At 46.7% G+C, this 22962-nt stretch overlaps 1 protein-coding gene across 3 annotated transcripts in view; it reads right to left on the bottom strand.

The window, feature by feature from the left end:
* Nucleotides 1–22962, bottom strand: part of HSPBAP1 (HSPB1 associated protein 1) — an 832376-nt gene that overhangs the window by 439054 nt on the left and 370360 nt on the right. For all 3 annotated transcript variants that reach the window (XM_069224670.1, XM_069224671.1, XM_069224672.1), the window contains one exon: nucleotides 18752–18933. In XM_069224670.1, the coding sequence (XP_069080771.1) occupies nucleotides 18752–18933 (182 nt within the window). The remainder of the gene's footprint in view (nucleotides 1–18751; nucleotides 18934–22962) is intronic.

Below are 22962 nucleotides of genomic sequence, written 5' to 3'. Positions count from 1 at the left end.
AAGTTATGTCAAATAACTTAGGAGCGATCTGTTTAGAATGAAAACTTATGACAAAACAAGTTTTTGTGAAAAACCTGTATTAAACGCAATCCTTTTTAGGGTGGACTGGTATTACACTGTTCTAAAGCCGGTAGGCAGGTATGTAAAGTGATAGTTGATTTTCTTATGGTGCAGCACAACTGAAATGACTTGCCTAGGAAGCAAACATATTATGTCTTCTCCACCAATTGCTTAGTTGTGTTTATGCCTTTTGAGCCCTATTTCAGACAATGTTTTTCATTGTTTGACATTTTCATTATTTTTTTGCCTTTAACTAGCTTGGTTTGGATCTTTTAAGTTCTGTTTTTTTAACAACTGCTACCTTCTTTTTTTAACATCTGCATTATGGTTTGGTTTGTTGGGGATTTTTATGTTCTTTATTTAATCATTACATTGTGGTTGGGCCTGTCGTGAATATATTCCATATTTGTTTTCTCTGAGGAAGAGTGCTAGAGACAGTGCTTCCTCACAGAGGACCAGTAAACCCCTATGGATAAGGCTGCGTGGCCTTTTTAGGAACTCAGTCACACCTCTCCTCAAGACTATCCTCATTCCTTGCAGCTTAACACTCAGATTTTCCAGAGTTCACAAAGGTGTTCTGGTACAACCAACAAATAGCAATTGGAAGAACACTCGGCATGATGGAATAAGGTATGAGATCAGTTTGTAAAGATAATGAGTGAATGGGTCACAGCTTTGCAACGCAGTGTACACGTTTTACCCTGTGCTCATTTCCTGCCAACGTGCTTTATGTCACCAGAATGAGTTAGATGGAGTTTTTGTCAGGTCACATTTGTTTGGAAGAATAATTTTATAATTTATTTCCAAGGTAAACACACATAAACGAAGAGACTCGTGAGGAGATGGTTTGCAGCAACCCAGCTTTCTCATTACCAATAAATTATGTTTCGAATATTTAATAGTTGCGATCAGGCCTCAGTAGTGAAGATGAGTTGAAGGATTCAAGCTGAATGGTTGAGATCAAAAGTACGGTTTCTGCCTCTGGGAAAAGTAGTAAGGACGTCATCAAGTGTGGATGTAAGACTGGTGAAAGGTAGGAGCATTTGAGGAGGGGCGTGAAAGAATTTGGATGAGCTCAACATTAGGCAGCGAGGTGCCATGCAGTGTAATGTTGCTACCGCTTCTATGATGGTACTCTTGGTGTACCCGAATGATGAAGCTAAAATATTCAGTGGTCACTGATCTTTCTGAAAATAAGGAAATAACAACCCCATACCTACGCTGGCTGTGTACTTGTAATGCCCATATTTGTGTATACAACACTATCGATCTCTGGAAATTCCAAAATCCCTAATTATTTCAAATAGATCTTATGTTGGTAATTTGTACATTTCTAAATGTGCATTTATATGCCTGAAGACTGTAACCAAAGACCCGCGAAGTGCGGGAATCGGTTACAAGTAAATGAAAACGATATTCACGACTAAAATGCACTAAGAAATTACATGTGCAGATATGCCCGCAATATGTACATGAAGCAATCGCAGGGGAAATAAATAGATTTTAGTCAGTGAAATGTGAACAAATGCCTAGAATTGCAACAATCAATCGTATAGTGTGGTTTATTTTGTAGATTACAGTAAAAATGCACTTTAAAAAGTTCAATGCACATGGCAAACGGAACGTTACTTAGAAATTAAACTATTTTTTCTGGCTACAGTCAAGTTAATCTATACCAGCCAGCTACTATAAAAGGTCTCATTCCCATGTAATCTCTGTGAGTGAATCTTCCTTACTGATTTATGCCCCAAGTACAGTAATGCAATATCAATTGAACCAAAAATGTAAATGAAAAAAATAACAGCAAAATGCAGAGACTAGAGTAATGGAATCATTATCCTAACCCACACAACTGTAAATGATAAACAGTGCAATCTAAATTTCAAACAACTGCTTAGTGGTTGCATTAATCACACCAATATCAGCAACGTGACTAGCCTTCTCGTATAAATTTCAAACTACCTCAGACAAAAGAAAAAAGCGTAAGAGAAGCGGAACAACTGAAAAAACAGAACAGGATGTAGAATTCGTTCGTTTCTCACCAGCCTACAACACCTCTGCTGACACCAGTCGGCTACTCTTAACGGTGCTTTAAAGACAGAAATCGTCTTGCCTGCAGTTATAGATTTGCTTGATATCTGTTGTGTCATTTGGAGCTTACTGTGTGGGGCCCACCTCACATGTGAGTCGGGCACATAAGACACGCACACTGTATCAGGGTGCTAATCACTGCCATTGGCGTGAAACCACTGGCCATTTTATTAACTTGGCCACTTCCGTCAGGGGCATACCATGTGTTTTGTATTTGCAGGGAAACTCGCCATCTCGGAGAGAGGAGATAAACCTCCTAATGGTGCAGCTTGAACTTAACATTCCTCCTATACCCACAACTCTAAAAACAGAAATATATTTTTTAAAAATCCATATACCAGACGTAAAACATTAAGAAGGTATTCCCCCAAAACTTGCAACCCAGCAGGAACAGAAAACACATTGTATGGCAAAAGGGCCATACACCATTTATATCAGAACAAAATCTCTCAGTTTGGTGGACGCCTCCGGCCTGAGTCGTAGATGGTATCTAACAGTTCCTTGACTTTGGGTGGCAGCATCATCAGCTGATGGCATCAAATGTGATCGCAAAATGTATTTTTCTTCACAAACCCAGACGTTTTGAGTTATTCGTCACAAGACCTGGTACTTCGGCATGTCGGTCATCAGTGACATGGTCCTGTCTACCTCCCACTGAGGGACTAGAAAGTCTTACTTCACAAGGTCTCACGGGAAAATCAGGAGCCTCACCGACATCACCTTCAGCGGCTAACCCCATGACTAGGTACCGTTTAAAAAATTATACATTCCTCGTTAAGGACTAATTTCCTTGCTGAGCCGTGACCATGGTTCCTCTGACTCGAACCACTGTCCACGGGACAGGTTAAAAAGACAGCCGGAACTTCCCCGGGGATGTCGATTCTTGACTAACACAAAATCCCCTACTTGAATGTCCTGATCTCAAGCATGTCTCTTCCTGGACATGTGGTCATTGCGAGCACGTCTCCGCAGAATGTCAGCCACTAGATCGTGCACCACCGAGGGGCATTTATAGTGGGGAATCGTGTCATTCACCAGCCGTCCATGCATAAGACACTAGGGGCTAGTGGTGGTATGGAGAGTGATTCGATACTCCCTTAGAAAAGTATACAGCGCGCATTCAATGTTGTGTCCTTGGTCACTCAATACCTTAATAAGGGTTCTCATGAAACATTCTGTCTTTCCATTCGCTTGCGGCCAGCAATGAGTCTTCTTAATGTGGCGAGGGCTCCTGGAGGCTAAGTAACTAGCAAAGTCTTGACTTGGAAAGGCGGACCATTGTCCGTACGGAGTTCTTTGATGAGGCCATGTGTGGCCATGATTTTCTCCAGGCGGGGCACAGTATGGGCACTGGTGATGGAGTCAAGGATTTCCACTTCAGGATACTTTAAAAAATCGTCAATGACGACCAACATGTGTCGCCCGTCAGGTAGGCTCCCGAGGTCCATACTTGTCCGGTGCATTGGCGCTGAAGGGATGGGCTCAGGGATGATGGGTGCAGGGGAAATCAGTAGGGCCAACTGTTTGGCAGATGTGACAGTGTCTCACATTACGCTCCACTTGTTCGTCAAGGCCAGGGAACCACACTTTACACCAGAGCTGTGCTTTGGTCCTCACAATCCCTTGGTGTGCTAAATGAGCAAGATCCACCACTCTCTGCTGCAGTACCGACTGGATCACCAAACATGGTCCCTGTAGTTAACATCCGTCAGGGGATAGCACCAGTTCTTGCCGGACTAAACGCAGTGATGCCAGCATCACCCTCACCTCTCCTGTCCTTCTGGATAGGTGGTGCATCACAGTGTGCCACTTCCCTGTGATGATGGCAGAGATGGCCAATTTCAGGCACTCGCCAGTCTGGCTTGCCATTTTGATTTCCTCCAGCCAAATGGGTAGGGGCCTGTATAATTCCACTAGCATTTGCACGTACTCTTCAACTGCCTCCACATCTGCTTGTTCACTTGCTGTAATGGGCTAGGCATGTCGAGATAGACAGTCAGCAGGATTATGCGCCCCTGGCCGATAAACCACCAAGAACGGGTACTCCTGAAGTTTGAGAATCCATTTCTCGATACAGGTAGTGGGCTTGGATGACCGGTGAACAGCGGTATAAGAGGTGTGTGGGTCAGTGTGAGCAACAAAGGGTTGCCCATATAAGTACTGGTGGAAGTGATGGCAGCCCCAATGGACAGAAATGGCCTCCTTCTCAATGTGCGATTATCGTTGTTCAGTGTCCATCAGCGCCTGACTGGCATAGGCCACAGTGGCCCGCTCTCCATCACTCCTCTTTTGAGACAGCACTGCACCAAGGCCTTTAGGACTGGCATCAACAGAGAGCTCGGAGTCTTTGGATGGGTCGAAGTAAACAATTGTGGTGTGGGATGACAGCGCCTGTTTGCTGGCTTGAAACTCCACCTCTTGCACAGGTCCCCACTCCCAGCTTACGTTGGATTTGGTCAGCTCCCAGAGAGGGGTCATGAGGGAGGTAAGGTTCTGAATGAATCTCCTGCAGTATGTAACCATACCCAGGAGACTCCAGTGACAGAGGTTGGGCCTGGCACAGACTGGATCTTTCTTGACTTTGTCGGGGTCTGGCATGACTCACTTAGCTGAGAAACGACACCCAAAGAATACAATCTCCGGTTGTAGGAATGCTAACTTTTCTCAATGAAGTGTCGAACCGTTGTCACACTAACCGTAGCCGCTAAAGATGCTCCTCGATGGTGCAGGCATGTACCAGAATGTCATCACTGTCATTAATGACCCCTTCCAGCCCTGCCAGCACTCTGCTGATGGTATCCTGGAAAGCCTCTGTTGCAGAGTGACGTTCTCTTCGGATAGCCATGTTGGGCATTCTGATATCAACACATTTTTGTGTCTTGGCTGTCTTGATTTGTGAGTGACCACAATGGGTGAGACCCATGGCGTTGGTCCTTCCACCCATTCAATGATATCAGTTTGCTCTAACTTCCTCAGCTCCTCCTCTACTTTAGAGCGCAAATGCAGTGCAACTCATTGATTCTTCAGAGCCAAGGGCTGGATGGATTCATCGATGTGGAGGTAGGACATCCTCCCTTTTTCGGCACCCAATGCCTTTGAAGAGCTGGGTGAACTCTGAGACAAGATCGCAGATCATCCAGAGGTGCACACTTAAAGTGAATGAAACCAGATGGAGATTCTCCACTGTCTTGCATCTGAGCAGCATGCCGGATCCAGACTTGGTGACATACACCTTGGCACTTGTTTTCTGCTGACTATATGCAATGTCTATTGTGAAGGCTCCCACCAGAGGAAGTGGAGTTGATGACCCAAATGGGTATACATGAGTGGAGGTGGGACGGAGTGTTGGGTGGTGTGATAGGGTTGCCACAGAGGGTACGATGTTGGGAGGGCCATAATACTCATGTCCCTTTTTTTTTTTTTCCAACACACCCAGACCAGTCAGGGAGGTGGTAGTCATAAGGAACCTATTTATTCTGTTAGTTTCACAGTTTAAAAAAAAAAAATCGAAATAAAGGCCAGTGGTCTGTTTGTTCTGTAGTCTTTCCTTGGTTTAGTCCTTTTTACGCCTTGCTATCTTCTCTCTTCCCGGATCTTCTCGTGTCCTTGGAATTTCTAGTCACCAAGTGTTCATGGGGAAGAAACAAAGGCCAGGATTAGGTAAGTGGTCTTTTCTATATTCTTTTATGCACGCCAAGGAACAGGGGGGTTGTGTGAGGGTTTTTTGTGCATCGGAATGTTGGTAGGCAACACCACTGAGTATTAATAGGATCAATGCCTTTCTTGTCCAACAATTCAGTCAGTGTTCTTCACAAAAAATTACCTTTGTTGGGGACCCGTGAGTGGGTGTTAGTTGTACCCTTTGTTCCCCACACCTTCCCCTTACCTCCCCTGCTCTTTGTATTATTGTGTTAATCCAACTGCATAAGCGGTCTTGTACCTTGAAAAGTCACGTCCCTCGGAGGACGTGGCGGGCTTCTTCGCTTCTCTTGGCGGTTCCCCCGTCCATTGCGGTGTTCTCCCTTGGCTCCGCTGTTCTTGTGAGTCGGTTTTGCAGTCCTGTTTGCCGTCAGAATACTCCCCTCTCAGTACGGCTGCTCTTGGGTTTCTCCTCTGATCCGCAGTGTGGGTCGCTGGGGTCCCCCGCCGGCGTCCTTCTCCCTCCTCCATTTTTCTTCCTGGGCATCTGCCTCCTCCCAGACGTCGGTACAATTCCCTATGCATACCAACACAACCCTTTCAATCATCCCCTTGGGGCGCTGGCCAGGCAGTTTGGAGCTCTCCACTCTGTTTTCTGCAGTAACAGGAGTCGCTTCCTTGTTACAGGTGGATAGGTAAGGTCTTGAGGACGGATTAGGCCACGATGTTTGACGCTCCCGTGTCAATGAGGACAGACACCTGTTGACCAGCAACTAGAATGCTGCATCTCGGGATCTGTCTGCGGGGTTGTCCCCCAGGTTGCATTGCACGGATAACGTGCACAGTGCGACCTCTGACCTGTTTCAGGTCCTGAGCTCGCCCCCCACGACCGCAGCACCAACCTGCTGCCTCCTGCCTCTGTCCCCCGACCACGCTGCTGTTTGCGTGTTCGAGGCCCTCCTCCACCCGCAGGCATCCTCCTGCGCCTCATCCCTGGTGTCTAGTGGGCTCTGCCTAGCTCCACTTGACCCATGTGCCGCTTCCGACGTCCTGTAAGTTGTTTTTCTGATTGTTTTTCCGATTTTTCTGCGCCTCGCCGCCGGCGCTTCTGCCCCCGTTGTGCCCCCCTGATTGCTGTCTCCCCGATCGTGTACTGTGCCATTACTGTATTTCATACTGTATGTTTTTCTATTGTGATTGCCTTTAATTTTGCTCGTTTTTTGTGCTTTTTGCCCCTTGTGCGCTCCCCCAAGCTTTCCGATCCCTGCCGCTGCCTCCCTGCGGCCCCGCCCCCCTCGCACCCCCATTTGCCGCTCCCGCCCGCCTCCAAGCTGCTACTCCCTCCCCCCTTCCTTCTTAATGGCTGGCGCTGCGCGTCGCGAGTGAGCGACCTCTGACCTGTTTCAGGTCCTGAGCTCGCCCCCCACGACCGCAGCACCAACCTGCTGCCTCCTGCCTCCTGCCTCTGTCCCCCGACCACGCTGCTGTTTGCGTGTTCGAGGCCCTCCTCCACCCGCAGGCATCCTCCTGCGCCTCATCCCTGGTGTCTAGTGGGCTCTGCCTAGCTCCACTTGACCCGTGTGCCGCTTCCGACGTCCTGTAAGTTGTTTTTCTGATTGTTTTTCCGATTTTTCTGCGCCTCGCCGCCGGCGCTTCTGCCCCCGTTGTGCCCCCCTGATTGCTGTCTCCCCGATCGTGTACTGTGCCATTACTGTATTTCATAGTGTGTGTTTTTCTATTGTGATTGCCTTTAATTTTGCTCGTTTTTTGTGCTTTTTGCCCCTTGTGCGCTCCCCCAAGCGTTCCGATCCCTGCCGCTGCCTCCCTGCGGCCCCGCCCCCCTCGCGCCCCCATTCGCCGCTCCCTCCCGCCTCCCGCCTCCTAGCTGCTCCTCCCTCCCCCCTCCCTTCTTAATGGCTGGCGCTGCGCGTCTGCGCCCGTCCGCGCCTGGACCGCGCCCAGCGCCACCCCCCCTGGTCCTCACGCCCCCCGCATCACCCGCGTCCGCTACTCAACCAACGAACTTCGCGCACTCAACCCCGGCCCCTCCGCAGAGTGCTTCCTTGCAACCCCGAAGCACACAAAAGGACCTTTCTCCTGCCGCACCTGCAACTTCTCCTGCGACAGAACGGCGAAGCCAACAACAAGAACTCCCAACACCAACCACCTGAACTGCATCCTCATCAACACACGCTCCGCACGAAAACACGCCATCGAACTCTGGGACTTACTCGACACCACCGCCCCTGACGTGGCCTTCCTGACCGAAACCTGGTGGAACGACTCCTCGGCCCCGGACATCGCAATCGCCATACCGGAGGGATACAAAATCACCAGAAGAGATCGAACCAACGGAATCGGCGGCGGAATAGCCATCGCCCACAAATCTACACTCAAAATCCACACCCACACGGACGACACCCTCAAGACAGCCGAACACCTCCACTTCCAGATCCAGATCCACACGGACCCCAACACGACCCTCAGAGGAACCCTCATACCGCCCTCCAGGACCAAGAGCCCCCTTCAGCGACACCGTCGCCGACCTCGCGAGCACCCACGCCCTCGCGTCCCCAGACTACATCCTCCTGGGAGATCTAAACTACCACCTGGAAAATAACAACGACGTCAACACCGCATCTCTGACCTCCAACCTCCTCAACCTCGGACTCCGTCAACTGGTTAACACTCCCACCCACATCGCCGGACACACTCTTGACCCCCTCTTCACCTCTAGCAACCACATCTCTTTCAGCCACACCTCCGAACTCCACTGGACTGACCATCACTGCGTCCACTTCTCTTATACGAAAATCACCGAACACCACCGCATCCCTCGACCTCCTCACCGCCGCTGGGGAAAAATCACCCAAGACCAACTAACCAGCACCCTCGTCAAAGACCCTCCACCCGGCTCAACCGACCCAAGTACTGCCGCCATCAACCTCCATCAATGGATCCTCGACTGCGCCAACACCTTAGCCCCACTCAAGAAACCCACCGCCAACCAAGGAAAGAAAAAACCAGCCTGGTTCACAGACGAACTGACCGCCTCCAAAAGCCTCTGCCAGAAGCTCAAGAAGAAGTGGATCTTAGAGCGCACACCCGACAACCTCGCCTCCCTCAAAAACGCCAACCGTGAACACCACCAACGGATCCGAGTCGCCAAGCGCGCCCACTTCACTGAACGCATCAACAACAACGCCCACGACTGCAAAGAACTCTTCGGCATCGTGAAGGAACTCTCAAACCCCAACGCCAACTCCAACGACATCCCGCCCTCCCAGAAACTCTGCGACGACCTCTCCACCTTCTTCCACCAGAAAATCACAACCATCCACAACAGCTTCAACGCCACTCCGCCGCCAGACCCCACCCCTGACATCTCCACAGACGCCTGCCGCCTCACCGCCTGGACCCAAGTGGACGACACCGAAACAATAACAACCATGAACACCATCCACTCAGGCTCCCCCACGGACCCATGCCCTCATCACGTGTTCAACAAAGCCAACGCCATCATCGCCCCCAAACTCCGCGAGATCATCAACCTCTCCTTCGACTCCGCCACCTTCCCAGACAGCTGGAAACACGCAGAAATCCAACCCCTCCTCAAGAAACCCAAGGCTGACCCCAACGACCTCAAAAACTTCCGACCGATCTCTTTCCTCCCTTTTCCAGCAAAAGTCATCGAGAAGATCGTCAACACACAGCTCGCCCACTTCCTCGAAGACAACTCCATCCTAGACCCCTCTCAATCCGGTTTCAGACGAAACCACAGCACCGAGACTGCTCTCCTCGCCGCCACAGATGACATCAGAACCCAAATGGACAACAGCGAAACCTCGGCCCTCATCCTCCTCGACCTATCAGCCGCTTTTGACACAGTCTGCCACCGCACCCTACTGACCCGCCTCCATGGAGCCGGCATCCAGGATAAAGCCCTCAACTGGATCTCATCCTTCCTCACCGACAGAACCCAGAGAGTCCGACTCTCCTCTTTCCGCTCCAAAGCCACCAACCTCATCTGCGGCGTCCCCCAAGGATCCTCCCTCAGCCCTACGTTGTTCAACGTCTACATGACCCCCCTCGCCAATCTGGCCCGCCAACATCACCTCAGCATCATCTCCTACGCCGACGACACCCAGCTCGTCCTCTCCCTGACCAAAGACCCACTCACCGCCAAAACCAACCTCCACGAGGGACTGAAAACCATCGCCGAGTGGATGAACGACAGCCGACTGAAGCTCAACTCCGACAAGAAGGAAGTCCTCATCCTCGGGCGCACCCCTTCGGCCTGGAACGACTCCTGGTGGCCCATCGATTTCGGACCCCCACCCACCCCAGCCAGCCACGCAAGAAACCTCGGCTTCATCCTGGACTCAGCCCTCACCATGTCCAAACAGGTCAGTGCCGTCTCCTCTTCCTGCTTCAACACCCTTCGAATGCTCCGCAGAATTTTCAAGTGGATCCCAACAGGAACCAGAAAGACGGTGACCCAAGCCCTCGTCAGTAGCAGACTTGACTACGGCAACGCACTCTACACAGGCATCCCAACAAAAGACATCAAACGACCAAAATGCATCCGCCCGCCTGATCCTTGACATACCCCGCCGATGTCACATCTCCCCTCACCTGAAGGACCTCCACTGGCTCCCCGTGGACAAGAGGATCACCTTTAAACTCCTCACCCACGCTCACAAGGCTCTACACAACACCGGACCTACCTACCTCAACTCCAGACTCAACTTTTACGACCCCACTCGTCAACTCCGCTCTGCCAATCTCGCCCTCGCCATCGTCCCCAGGATCCAGCGCAAGACCGCCGGCGGCAGATCCTTCTCCTTCCTCGCCGCCAAGACCTGGAACTCTCTCCCCACCTCACTGCGCAAAACCCAGGACCTCCTCGCCTTCAGGAGACTCCTCAAGACCTGGCTCTTCGACCGCTAACAGCTCACCCCCCCCCCCCCCCTCCCCCCACCAGCGCCTCGAAACCCTGACGGGTACATAGTGCGCTTTACAAATGTTATGATTGATTGATTGACAGTTCCCTCAATGTCTTCGTCATCATCATCATCATCCATAGCTCTGTCATCCTCGGGATGTGGACCGACCCATGGTGAGTATCTGCCATTGTCATGCAGGGGACCTGCAGGATGCCCTCCCTCAACTTAATGGAGTGGCACCCTTGAATGAACTGCGTCCTTATCTCGTTGTCTGCATTGGGGGAGGGGGGGGGGGCGCAGACCAATTCTCTGAGTCTTGCATAGAATGTGTCCACTGATTACTCAGCCAGTTGACGGGCTCATCGAAGAAGGAACCTCTCATAATAAGGGTCTGCGAGAGGCTCAAAATGTGCAGTGAGAGCCCGTTTCAGGGTCTGAAATGTGAAGGGCGGACCTTCCTCTGCAGTAGATTTGCTATTTTTGTGGATCATGGCACACCTCCCAGATGTAAGAGCATGGGACGAAGTTGATCATTGTCAATCACTTTTACTACAAAGTAGGTTTCCAGACTTTCAAACCACTCCTTCCACCGAGCGGCCAGCGCAGATGGTGGCCCATTTGCCACAAAAGTTTAGAGGGGGCATGGAAGCATTGGCAAGATTGGCTCAGAAGCTATCTGGTGTGACTGTCGGGCTGCCTTGAGATGTTGTCCTGTACTCTACTATGGACAGAGGGCAGCTATGGCTGCCTTGATTCTTGTCCCTTTTAGGTGCATAGGGTGTTCAGTGTGTGTCTCCTGTCAGAAGACATCTGTAACATCTGCTTACTTGTGTGTTGTCCCGGTTGTCAAGGTAGTTACTTTCTTATTTTCTGTCAGCCATGATATGCCTGGCTCCAGACTAGCAACTCTTCATCCGGCCTCCATGCTGACCAGCGGGTGGAGGGCCAAAGGGGGCCCAAAACTTACAGCAGGCTCGAGCGCGCTTTCTCCTGAAAGACACACAGCAAAACGTGGTGGGCGGGGCCTGCAGGCTCACACGCCCACTGGTATATCAGAGCAAAGTGTGACAAGCCCCGCCGGGGACCCAACGAAAACAGCAGGCTACAGCATGCTCCCTCCTGGGAGATGTGCAGACATATGCGGTAGGTGGGATCTGCAAGTACACGCGCCCGCGAGCAGAGGAGGCAGCCGGTGAAAGGCCAGCCGGCACCGTCTCATAGGGCGAGATCAATGGGGGCATCATTGCACCTTGGCCAGCGCAGAGCCCCGCACACTTTTCGGGTGCGCTGGCCTTGAAATCAGCCAGATGGCAGCAGCCTGCCATAAGGTGAGAAACTCCGTCGCATGGCAGTTGTAAATGCAGGTTCATTAGTGTCATTGGGAGTTTAATGTGTAGGGCCCACCTCACATGTAAGTCAGGCACATAACAGACACACACACACACACAGTGTATCAGTGAAAATCACTGCTGGTGGCGCAAAACTACTGGCCATTTTATTAACATGGCCACTAACATCAGGGGCTTACTATGTGTTGTGTATTTGCAGGGAAACTCGCCATTTCGGAGAGGGCAGGTACCCCTTCTAATGGTGCAGCCCAAACATAACATCCAGCATGAGACAAGATCTAAACTTCTCACTTGAAAATTCCCCAGTTGTACGTCGTAACACCTGTTACGTCATAACACCTGCTATCCGCCTTACATCCTAGCATAAACCTATTGAATCTGGCACGGAGCAGTCCTCAGAGTAAACTTGGAGAGTCTTTAGCACAGTTTCTTCTGAGACAAACGTCTGGATAAAGGGACCTTAATACGCAGCAGAGGAAGGTGGTGACAGACTATGAGGAGCAGCGAAGATGAGATGCCAGGAATACCAGAAGTTAGGCACCGTCGGGGTCTGGATACCTTCGGGAACAAGAGTAGAGCCAACAGTTAGTAAGTACCAGCACAGTCCAAAGGAGTCATTCACAATAACTCTAAAAGTGTAGTTCTCCTAACATGTCACGGTACAGGGCAAACTGTCTTTATTTTTGACAGCACAAATGTGTTCTGGACCATAAATGTGCCACTCACATGTTTTTGCTGAAAGGAAATTCCAGGATGTAAACTATGTCCTCAGAACTGCGTGATATTCGTAGTAATGGATTTGTACTTTGGTAGCATACGGTACCAAAATCTGTTGTAGGAAGCCTATCGACTTGCTTTGGGGTGGATCGAGGCCACAAGCATATAAGGGGAGGTGAGCATCTCCTGCAGCTGCAAAGGGTGAAGTTGTTAGACTGACCAGCGCATCACACACAGTGTCTGAATACAGATGAGAAACAGGAAATATTTTTATAAGATAAAAATGTACAGCTATAATTTGGAGTCAGGACACTCTGGAGGTGGATGGCTGCAAACATAATACCAATTTGATAAAAGAGCCTAGGCTGTTATTGAGGAATGCAACTGAGGAGCCTAATATAATTATGAATTTTGTAAAGGAAATGTGATTTTCTCTTGATATGTATGACTAATGTATCAATGCAAATATACTACTACTACTCCCTTTAATTGTTTTGTTCCAATAGTTATTTCGTAAATAAACCACATTGGGTAATAGTTTTGCAAGGCGAGTACTCTTTGGACTAGCTCTTCTTTTATTCCAATATACAAAACCCACGAAGAGGAAGCTGTACAGATCTCTCACTCTCAGCAACTGCCAAAGGTTGAATGCTCAGATCTTGACATCCACAGGCAATCCACATTCTGCATTCTACATTCCAAAGATCATAAGATGCCCCCACACAGAATACAACACGCTTACGATACCCTATTATAGCTTGCTGTATAAAACACTATCCATGTGCTTATCCATTTTGCAATAAATTATAAAACTGAACCCTATTCACTTAAAAGGAAAAGAGAATAATACATATATTTATTGCAAGAGGTTACCCTAGGCAAATGTTGAGACTAGCTAAGGCTAAAGCATAACTTCAAAAATCGAAGAACTTTACCTGCAATCAAGCCACATAAAGTTATCAACACTGTCAAGAAGATTACAACATACAATGCAGAACCGTAGTCCATCACCCGGATCAGGTCTTGGCATTGGAAGATGATTAAAACGGACCCTATTACAGGTAAATCTGTTTCAGCCCACCCGGCAATTATCTATAGGAAACCACAATTATTAGGGGACATCTAAGTACACAGTCAATTTACACCTCAAACTCAAGCAAGTTGGCCAGTAGAACACTGTGAAAAATGTAAAGTTTGTAGACTTAACAGGAAGAGAACCAATACAAATTGCTGACTGGTCTGTAATGTAAAATCAATAATTTTCTTACATGTACAACTCACTATTGTGGGTATGTACCGGAATGCCATTGTGGGTTAAGATACGTGGGAAGTATAATCTTTATCTTATCTACCTTTTTCTGTGGCAAACTCAACACAACATTCAATGTGTCTATCGTAAATCTCAGAAATTCCAACTTTTGAGAAGGTAACAGAACTGACTTTTCTTCACTTATCATGAAATCCAAACCTGCTAAAAGATTCCTCATCTTCTGCAAATCTTTGAGAAGTTGATCCACACTTTGAGACATCAAAAGTATGTTGTCCACACAAACGATGATTCGTACCCCTCTCTCTTAGAAAATACACCATTGCTCTCATCACCTTGGTAAAACACCATGGTGCTTAAGACAGACCAAAAGGAAGGCAACAAAATAGATATACCTGACCCTAACAAACAAATTGGAGATACGGTTGACTGTGTACCGACATTGGAATTATAAAAATAGGCATCCTGCAGATCTAGCTTCAATAACCAATCGTCCATTAACAGCATATCTCTCAAGAGATGGATTCCCTCATCTTGAAATGCCTGTAAACCAAAAACTGGTTGATTTCCCTCAAATTAATTGCAAGTCTCAAACCTTTGTCCATTTTTCCACAAAAAACAAAGTACTTACAAAAACTTTGCTCTCTACATTCACTCGCACAATCACCCTTTTCTCCAACATGTGTGTGATCTCTTCCTTGACAACAATAGCGTGGTCCTTGCTCAACACCCATTCTCTTGGTACCTTGATTTGAAAAGACATCTCTAAGAATTCTATTTCATAACCCTGAATAGTTTTCAGTAGCCAAGGATCTTGCGTTATTCTGTCCCATTCTTTTATGAAATACATCAAACGTCCTTCTGCTTTTCTTCGGAAAAAAACAGAAATAATCACTGTAATCACCCGAAGATCCTTGACCTCGGCCTCAAACTCCTCTTCCTCTTTGGGATCTCCTTCTCTGAGGGAAAAAGGAGGTTGTGGTTCCAGCATAATATCCTCTACCTCCTCTGTTTGCATAGTGAGACCTTTGTACTTCTCGGCCAGCAGAAAGTCCCCTTTTGCCAGGCCTTCCAAAAACACTACTGCTAAACATACGTTTTATGTTGAACTGTGCCTAAGGCTGTAAAGGTTGACACATATTTACTTAGGTTTTTAATCATAATCTACCCTAGTAGTTACCCTTTTGGGTTCTGGCATGTTTCCTTGACAGCAAGGTTATCCAATTATGGATTTATTTTAAATAAAATTGCTCTCTTTTTTTCAGCATTCAATCCTGCATTAGCGTTTCCTAAAAGGATTATAGCTCTTTGGCTCCATCCCCTCAGTAACTCCAGACTTATAGGAGTTTCATTAATGTAGGCTTCCTCTGCCATATCCAGTATACTTGCCAGTGTTCCAATAACATCTAATAATTTACCTGACACTGCTTCAGAGAGCATTCTCGACCCTTACCAGGATCTCTGCTCATCTTAAAAAGAAATGTAATCAGCTCAGAGTCTAAATTTGGAGTGAGACAGATTTTCTCCTCTATTACTGGCCTGAGCATTCTGCACGCAAACGGTTTCTTACTTCCTTGTCTAAAGGATTTCGTATCCATTTAAAAAAAACAAAAATTGAGCCACATGATCCAGAGGCTACCAATCAGCACTTTTGGGGTGGTGAATATTGTAAGGAGACACATCTCCTCCCCCAAAGGATTCATTATTGCATCTTTAGAAGTAGAGGGTAATTCCTCATCATGCATATATTCCTCGGTGGACTCATTATCATCATCCAAATCAAGGGTATGTTCATTCTGAGTTTCCTTACTTCCTTCACCAAAGTTCTCATATCATCAACATCTATACTCTGTTAAATTTTTTGCGCCGCTTAGGTTGCCTTTTATATGCATGCCCCTAAAGACATCTTTCTCGCGCTTCTCTGTGTCGCCTAAGACACCTGTACTCTTTTTGGTGCATGGCTCAACCAACGTTTTCCTGTCCTTAGACCCTTCATTCGTATGTTTAGTCTTTCTCTTACCTTGGATTTTATTATTCTCTGACTCACCGTCAGAAAGAGACCAAAGTTCATTATCGGATTCTGATTTACTCTTTTTTCCAAGGACCCCGTGAAGATAGTCTTGTAAACAAATTTTCATTGCATGTTGAATTAAATTCCTTATAATCTCTTCACTCATTTTTCCCTCGGGAATGTTCATAGCACCTTCCCCAGAATCAGCCATCCTCTTTACTTATCTAAATGAAAACTTTCTGGTTTGAATTGCACACTATATCAATTTATATTCACTCGCCTGAGTCCTAACCCATCCAACATAATTGTCATCATAAAGGGTATTTGTAACTGATCCAACTGTCAAATAAACAAATGCGTGTTAAAACACTTCAATTTATCGAGTTTACGCCTATGAAAAACTCCCCAAACAAATATGGTGGCCAAATAGCCTGATGATTTTCATTTAGTGGCCCATAATCACTTTCCTCTAATCTGCGATGACACATGCAGTTGAAACAAAAGACTGCCAATCTTCTGCATCCACCACAGGTCAATCTAGAGCTCTATGAGAAACCACGTGCTCCCGGCAGAATGAGCACACATGCCCAACACAGGTCACGAGCTGGAAGTCAAACCTGCACCAGAGCGCGAGCCCTCACAATGCCCGGCTTGAAACGTATGTTGTTTGTCGGAAATATAAAACAATTGAAATTGTGCATTTTTAAGATTTTTTTGCATTTTGCACAACAATAGGGCGGATGCCCCGAGCCCTGAGGAATTCTACCACTCACTGCATTACCCAGGTAAAGCACCAGGTGGCAGACGAGAGGCCGACTGGTAGGGTCATGAACTCAAACGTCTGTCCCTGCACTGGAATTGAAGGACCCAATGGTGTGGGGGAAAAACTGGGAAAGTTAGGTAGGCATCCTTGAGGTTGAGATGTACGATCCAGTCATTGAGTTGAAGGAGGTCCCGTAGAATATGGATCCCTTCCATCTTGAAGTGGCAGTAAACCAGCCACTTGTTTAACTCCTTCTGGTTGATAACTGGCCGTTGGCCACCGTCCTTTTTGTCGATGAGGAATATATTGCAAAGAAACCGCGCTTGATGGGGAGAGGTCTTTACAATTGTGCCTTAGCGCAGAAATTCAGGCACCTCCGAATCTGCCAGCTCCCTGTCTGCATCCGAGAGGATCAGTGGAAAAGGAGGCTTTCTTTGGGAAGGTGAGCCAAAAAACGCGACATGGAACCCCTGTACAGTTTGGAGCACCGATGCATTGGAGGTGAAAGACTCCCATTTGGGAAGAAGCATTGGTAGCCTGGCCCCCAGCTGGTGATGGAACGATGACTGGACACTCACCTTGAGAGGAATTGTAGGTGCCACTGCCTCTATGTCCACCTCTTGGTCCCTCATGCCTGGGGTATGGCCTAATAGGATAGAAGGATCCAAATTTGGATGCATTCTGGCCTCGCTTCTGACCATAGCCTCTGCCGGGAGCGAAGTTGCGACTTTGTTCACATGGGTCCACTCCGCTCTGGTATGAGTATATCAGATGTCCCCTGGGGGTTATCATTGGCTGGGGACTCAAAGGTATAAGCCTGGGGAGAGGAGGGCCAAGGACAGGACCCCGCATCCTGGGCCCCATCCGAGCCAGATGGGGAATCCGTCAATTACTAATAAATAAGGAAGGAAATAGGACCAGGGGCCAGAGGCACTTATCTTGGCTGTGACAGCAGCAAAGAAAGAGGAAACAGCAACACTGATGATGAACTATTATGGGACTCGAGACTGTTGATTTGTTACTGATGTTAACTGTTATCCTTTCCCAAGTGTCTATGGACTGCTTGGCTGCTGTTAATAAAAGTGAAGAAAGTGAAAGCGTAATCCTTGCCTCCATGGCCTTAGTAGAACTGAAACTTTCTGTTACAAAAGCTAGAAACATTTTCACTATCATGAGAACTTCCACACTTCATGAAGGAGCAGGATTTGACATTGAACATTGCAATCTTTTTAATATACCAGAGTCAATTTATTTGAAGTGTTTTTATGTAGCAAAACAAAGCAGGCCCTATAACTATCGTACCCAAGATAATATTTGCTGAGCTGCATATCTATTATATCTACGGTCATATGTGCACAATAAGTAAGTTCCTCATATAAAAAGGCCGCCAGGAGCACTATTTTTAATCCATTGTTCAAAAACATAATTTTCAATTTACGTTAATTCAAAATAATGCTTAATAGCATTAAGCATCCTTCTGAAGGATCTTAAGAATTCACGGACCCTGAGAGCTCAGCTCACAACAAATGTAGTAAAACCTAGCTTGCTGCACCAATTACTATAACTTGAAATTGGACAGCGTTAAGAAGGCTTTATTTTTAGTAACCTGCAAGTGTTTGTCATTCCAGTAGTAGACAAAATGGAACCTTATTTTTTTATGAGTACGTCCATCACATGATGAAAGGATCTCCATAGTCACCAGAACGTTGGAGCAGCAGCTAGGCCTAAGCTACATTAGGTACCGCTACATTAGGAATCACTCTATGCTCAAAGGCCACATGCAGGGTAAAGAGGCAACAATCCAAAAATGAGAAAAAATTATACAACTCTTATCAAGTTGATGGACAAGGTGATAATTAAGTTCACAACGAATACAATTTTAGTCAACTGTGCATAACAAGAGCTTACCTGAAACATTTCTGTATTTTCGCTCATCAACATGGCGATGTATTTATAATCCGCATATGCCCAGTATTCACAAGAATCAAAAGGTGCAAATGGTGATGGGAAGACCGGCTTCTTACAGCTCCAATCCAGAAATTGCTCCAATGTGGCATCTACATAACAGCACTGAGTTTCAAATTGAATACCTATAGAAGAGATAACAGGAGTCATAAGTGTAAGAAACAAAAACAAAACGTGCTTGAAGTAAACACCATTCAGGCAATTACTGACTATGATTGTGCCACATGCCTTAGTTCGGGAGATGCTCTGCATGTGAAGTGAGTCTGGAGGTTAGCAGACTACACCCCTCTCCCCACATGCTATGAGGCTAATTTCCCCAAATAATTTCTATTGTTCACCCAAACTACAGAATTATTGTGAGTCCTAGAATGTTTTCCATTTGTTTGGCCGAGAAAGCCGCTGCTTAAATAAGACATGAGTGGCACATACGGACTGGATTTACTTAAGGCTACTGACACTATTTGATGCAGAAGAGCCACAGGTATACTTAGATTTTAGCAAACGGAAAGTTCTTTACTTGGGATAAACTCTTAATAGTTGGGATTGAGGGACTTCCAGTGGTGCCAAAAGAAGGTGAACGGGGTTCCCTTCTACTCAATGATTTTATCTGTAGGATTGTTGCATGGAAATAAGACTCAGCCTGATGCCAACGGTTCTACGACATACAACAAACATCATGCTCCACAGGAAGTGCATGGTAAGTTACTGTGGCACATCATTCAGGCAAGGGATGGTGGTATTGTATTTAATGTTCTCAGTGTTTCCAACCAGTGGGACAGGGTAATGCTGCAAGGGCAGTGTATGCATGGGCGCATACAAAGTCTAAACAGAAGAAAAACATTTGGAAATCATTGAGACACCTCACTCTTATGTGGAGGACTGGAACATATATCTAATCACCTTTGAGGATATCCCCCGTCTTCAGGCTGAGAACTGCCACCATGGAAGTACAAAACACAACATAATGATTGCATTTCGGCCCCTTAATTTGTGCTCTCTGCTCTGACTAATAAATGGGCAGGGTTAAAACCCATCACTTGCCCTGTTAGATTCTTAAACATGTAGTGTTTGCACACGTATTTACGAGCCTCAGCATAGAAGGTGGTGGGCACATGTACATGTATGAAAGATCGCACAGCAGAGTGAGTAACTTTACTCTCTATAGCATTGATCTTTCATACATGCATATGCTTTTGAAATCGAGCAACGTTTGCCCAGGAAGCCAATATGGTGGCATACTTTCTTAATGAAATACGCTTATCACACTATTCCACAAGCATCGTGGAAAAGATTTTCAGGTTTTTATCTTGTGTATTAAATAATGATGACTACTATGAAACTTTACAAATTATTTTACACATATAAACTGAATTAATAATTGCAATTGAAGCAAACTTCTTATGACGAATAGAAGTGTGTTTATTAATGAGTTTGAATTAGGGAGCATTTCTGCGTAAAATGCCATTTTGGACAATGTGGATGTCATCTCCGTCATTTACTCCTGCTTCCCCCTCCTGCGCAAGTCCTGCTTACGCCCTCCTGCAAATGTCCTCTCCCCACAGGCTTTGCAGAGCACGGTCGAGCTTATGTCATTATACTTAAATACTACTGTAATAGTTGTGTAGCTAGTGTTGAATTTTCTATAGAGCAGATGTAGGATCGCAACAAGTATCCATATTTTCTGTTCCTTTACTGGTTACATTCATTCAAAGTCTTTATGTTAAATGTTTCATATTTGTTTGAACATCCCCGGAGGATATTAGTACAGAGGGTGTTGAATAATTATTCAAACAACTGGGATGGTACTTATGTTTTAAGGTAATGATGTTTATTATTCTTGTCTTCCTATTTACGAAAGACATACTTTTTCTTACACCACAATAAGTTTGCATTATTGCTAATTTCCTATGTAAGAATTGTACATGAGAACCCCTTGATTTTGGGGCGAGCCAGAAGACTTTCCTATTCTAGTAGGGATGTTGATGGAGTAGGTCTCGTCCATGGTGAGGGTGGCACAGCAGTGCAGAATCTGCAGAGGTTTGGGGGATCTGGGCTGGAAGGTTGTAGGTGGGTTTGGAAGCTTTTGGGAAGTGTATGCCGTGGTGGTCAGTCTAGTGTAGTGTGGAGGGGTTGCCAAAGGTGATGCTGCTGGTGGAGAAAATGGGATCGAGTGTGTGTCCCGCGATGTGTGTAGGCGTGGTGACCAGCTGCTTGAAGTCGATGGTGGTAAGGTTCTCGAGCAGGCAAGCGGTGTTGTGGTCATTGCAGTTGTTAATGTCATAGTTGAGGTCACCGAGGAGGAGGTAGTTCGTGGAGGCAAGTGCATGGAGTGCTATTATGTCGTCGATGGCGTCGCTGAAGGCTCGGCGGGGGCTGGGTGACCTGTAGTTGAGGGTGCTGTGGAAGGTGGAGTTTGGGTTGATGTGGATCTGATGGGGGAGTGTTCTTCTGAGTTGGTTGTCAGGCGGAGGGTGGATTTGTGTGTGATTGCCAGTCCATGTGGAGTAGTTTTTAGTCGCTGAGGATGGCGGTGGCGATGTCTGGGACTGACATTGGGTTTGCCCATGATTCGCAGAGAAAGGCGATTCCCGGGCAGGTCGAGTCTTGCAGGTCCCAGAGTTCTACGACGTGTTTCTGGAGGGAGTGTATGTTGAGGAGGATGCAGTTGAGGCGCCCAGAGTGGGTGGCTGATGGTCCTGTTGCGGGAGGGTCTGTTTGGTGTAGGGTGAAGATGCGGTGGCAGCTGAAGCAGGAGAAAGACCTATGGGTGTCTCTAGGTGATGAATGATGGCAGGCAGTGGAGCGCCCGGTGTTCAGTGCATGGAGGGTCTTTGCGTTGGAACAATGGATGGTTAGAGGACCAGGGTTCGTGGTGCTAGGCGCAGTCCAGGCGCAGTTGGGCTTGCCTTTGGCATACCTTCAGCACACCTGTTGTGCACCCACTGTGCAAAGCAGCTGCCATTAAGAAGGGGACGTAGATGGGAGGGTCCGGTCAGCTGAGAGGGCGGGAAACCGCTTCTCAGGGAAGGGAGCAGGGTCGCAGAGGAAGCAACGCCAGGGACAGAGCGAGGGGAAAGAAAAAGGCGCAAAAAAGTGGCCCATCTGGTCCTCATAAAGACCCTGCTCATAACAAAGAGAGGGAAGCAGCCTTCAACACTGATAATTGTGTTTTTTTAGACTCTCCTATTAGGATAGGGCAACATTAGTTCAGATACTGTGTGTTCTCCCAGTTACCAAAATCTTGATTCCAGTTGCTAGAATCCTTTGTACAGAACATGCTCAAAGTCTGAATACTAGATGTGGACATCAAGCCAAAAGTTTTTTTTTATGCTGGTCACTGCGCAAATGTGCACAGCTGAAAAAATGTGTACCTTCAAGATTTAAAAGAATCTTGGGGTAGAGAACTTTGGCAATTCTTACCATGCATCAATGTTTGCGCTCGGTCATTGCAGATGGTTTAAAGGTGTAAGAGAGGATGTTCTCTGACTTGCTGAGAAATCAAACCTGAAAGTCAAGTTAGCCACCCAGTGAATGAGTGTTCTGCTTGGACTGTGAAAATGGCGAGCCACCTTATTAAGGACACACATACTGCCCTCCCTTAAGTATAGATCTGCATAATGTAATTCTCATCTTAAGTAAGAAGGCACTTTAAGAAGAAACTTGAGCTGACTGCACAATGATGTATCCTACAAGACCATTACATGAAGCAAAAGAAATGAGAATTACGCTCTGCTCCGCCATCCTGTGAAAAGGCATTTTTATTGTCATGCCAAAAGTTTCTAGCCGGCTTTCCAAATGCCATGATATTCTCTTCACTAGGAAGTAATGGGAACATCTGCAATTTCATTAGAGCATAGAGATGTTTTTCATAGATACCTTTTGCAAGAGCAGTTATACTTTCTTTAGAAACATTATCATATTGAGAATTGTGTGAGAGAAGGCTTTTAGCGATCTTCAAAACAAAGCCCACGTTTTCGAAAAAGTACTTTTGGTGACAATTTCTACACAGACTTATTTGTAGATGCTATCCAGAGATCGTTAAAGAATCATTTTTCATATAACTCCTCTGTGACAACGCAAATAGTATAACATTTTTGATGATTTTTGATGATGATTTTTGATGATAGTTTAGAGGAGAAACAAAATTAAATTTA

This window comes from Pleurodeles waltl, chromosome 3_1 (genome assembly GCF_031143425.1).
Source record: "Pleurodeles waltl isolate 20211129_DDA chromosome 3_1, aPleWal1.hap1.20221129, whole genome shotgun sequence".
In the NCBI taxonomy this organism is placed as follows: domain Eukaryota; kingdom Metazoa; phylum Chordata; class Amphibia; order Caudata; family Salamandridae; genus Pleurodeles; species Pleurodeles waltl.
Note: the sequence above shows the minus strand (reverse complement) of the source record. Positions and strands in the feature narration are given on the sequence as shown.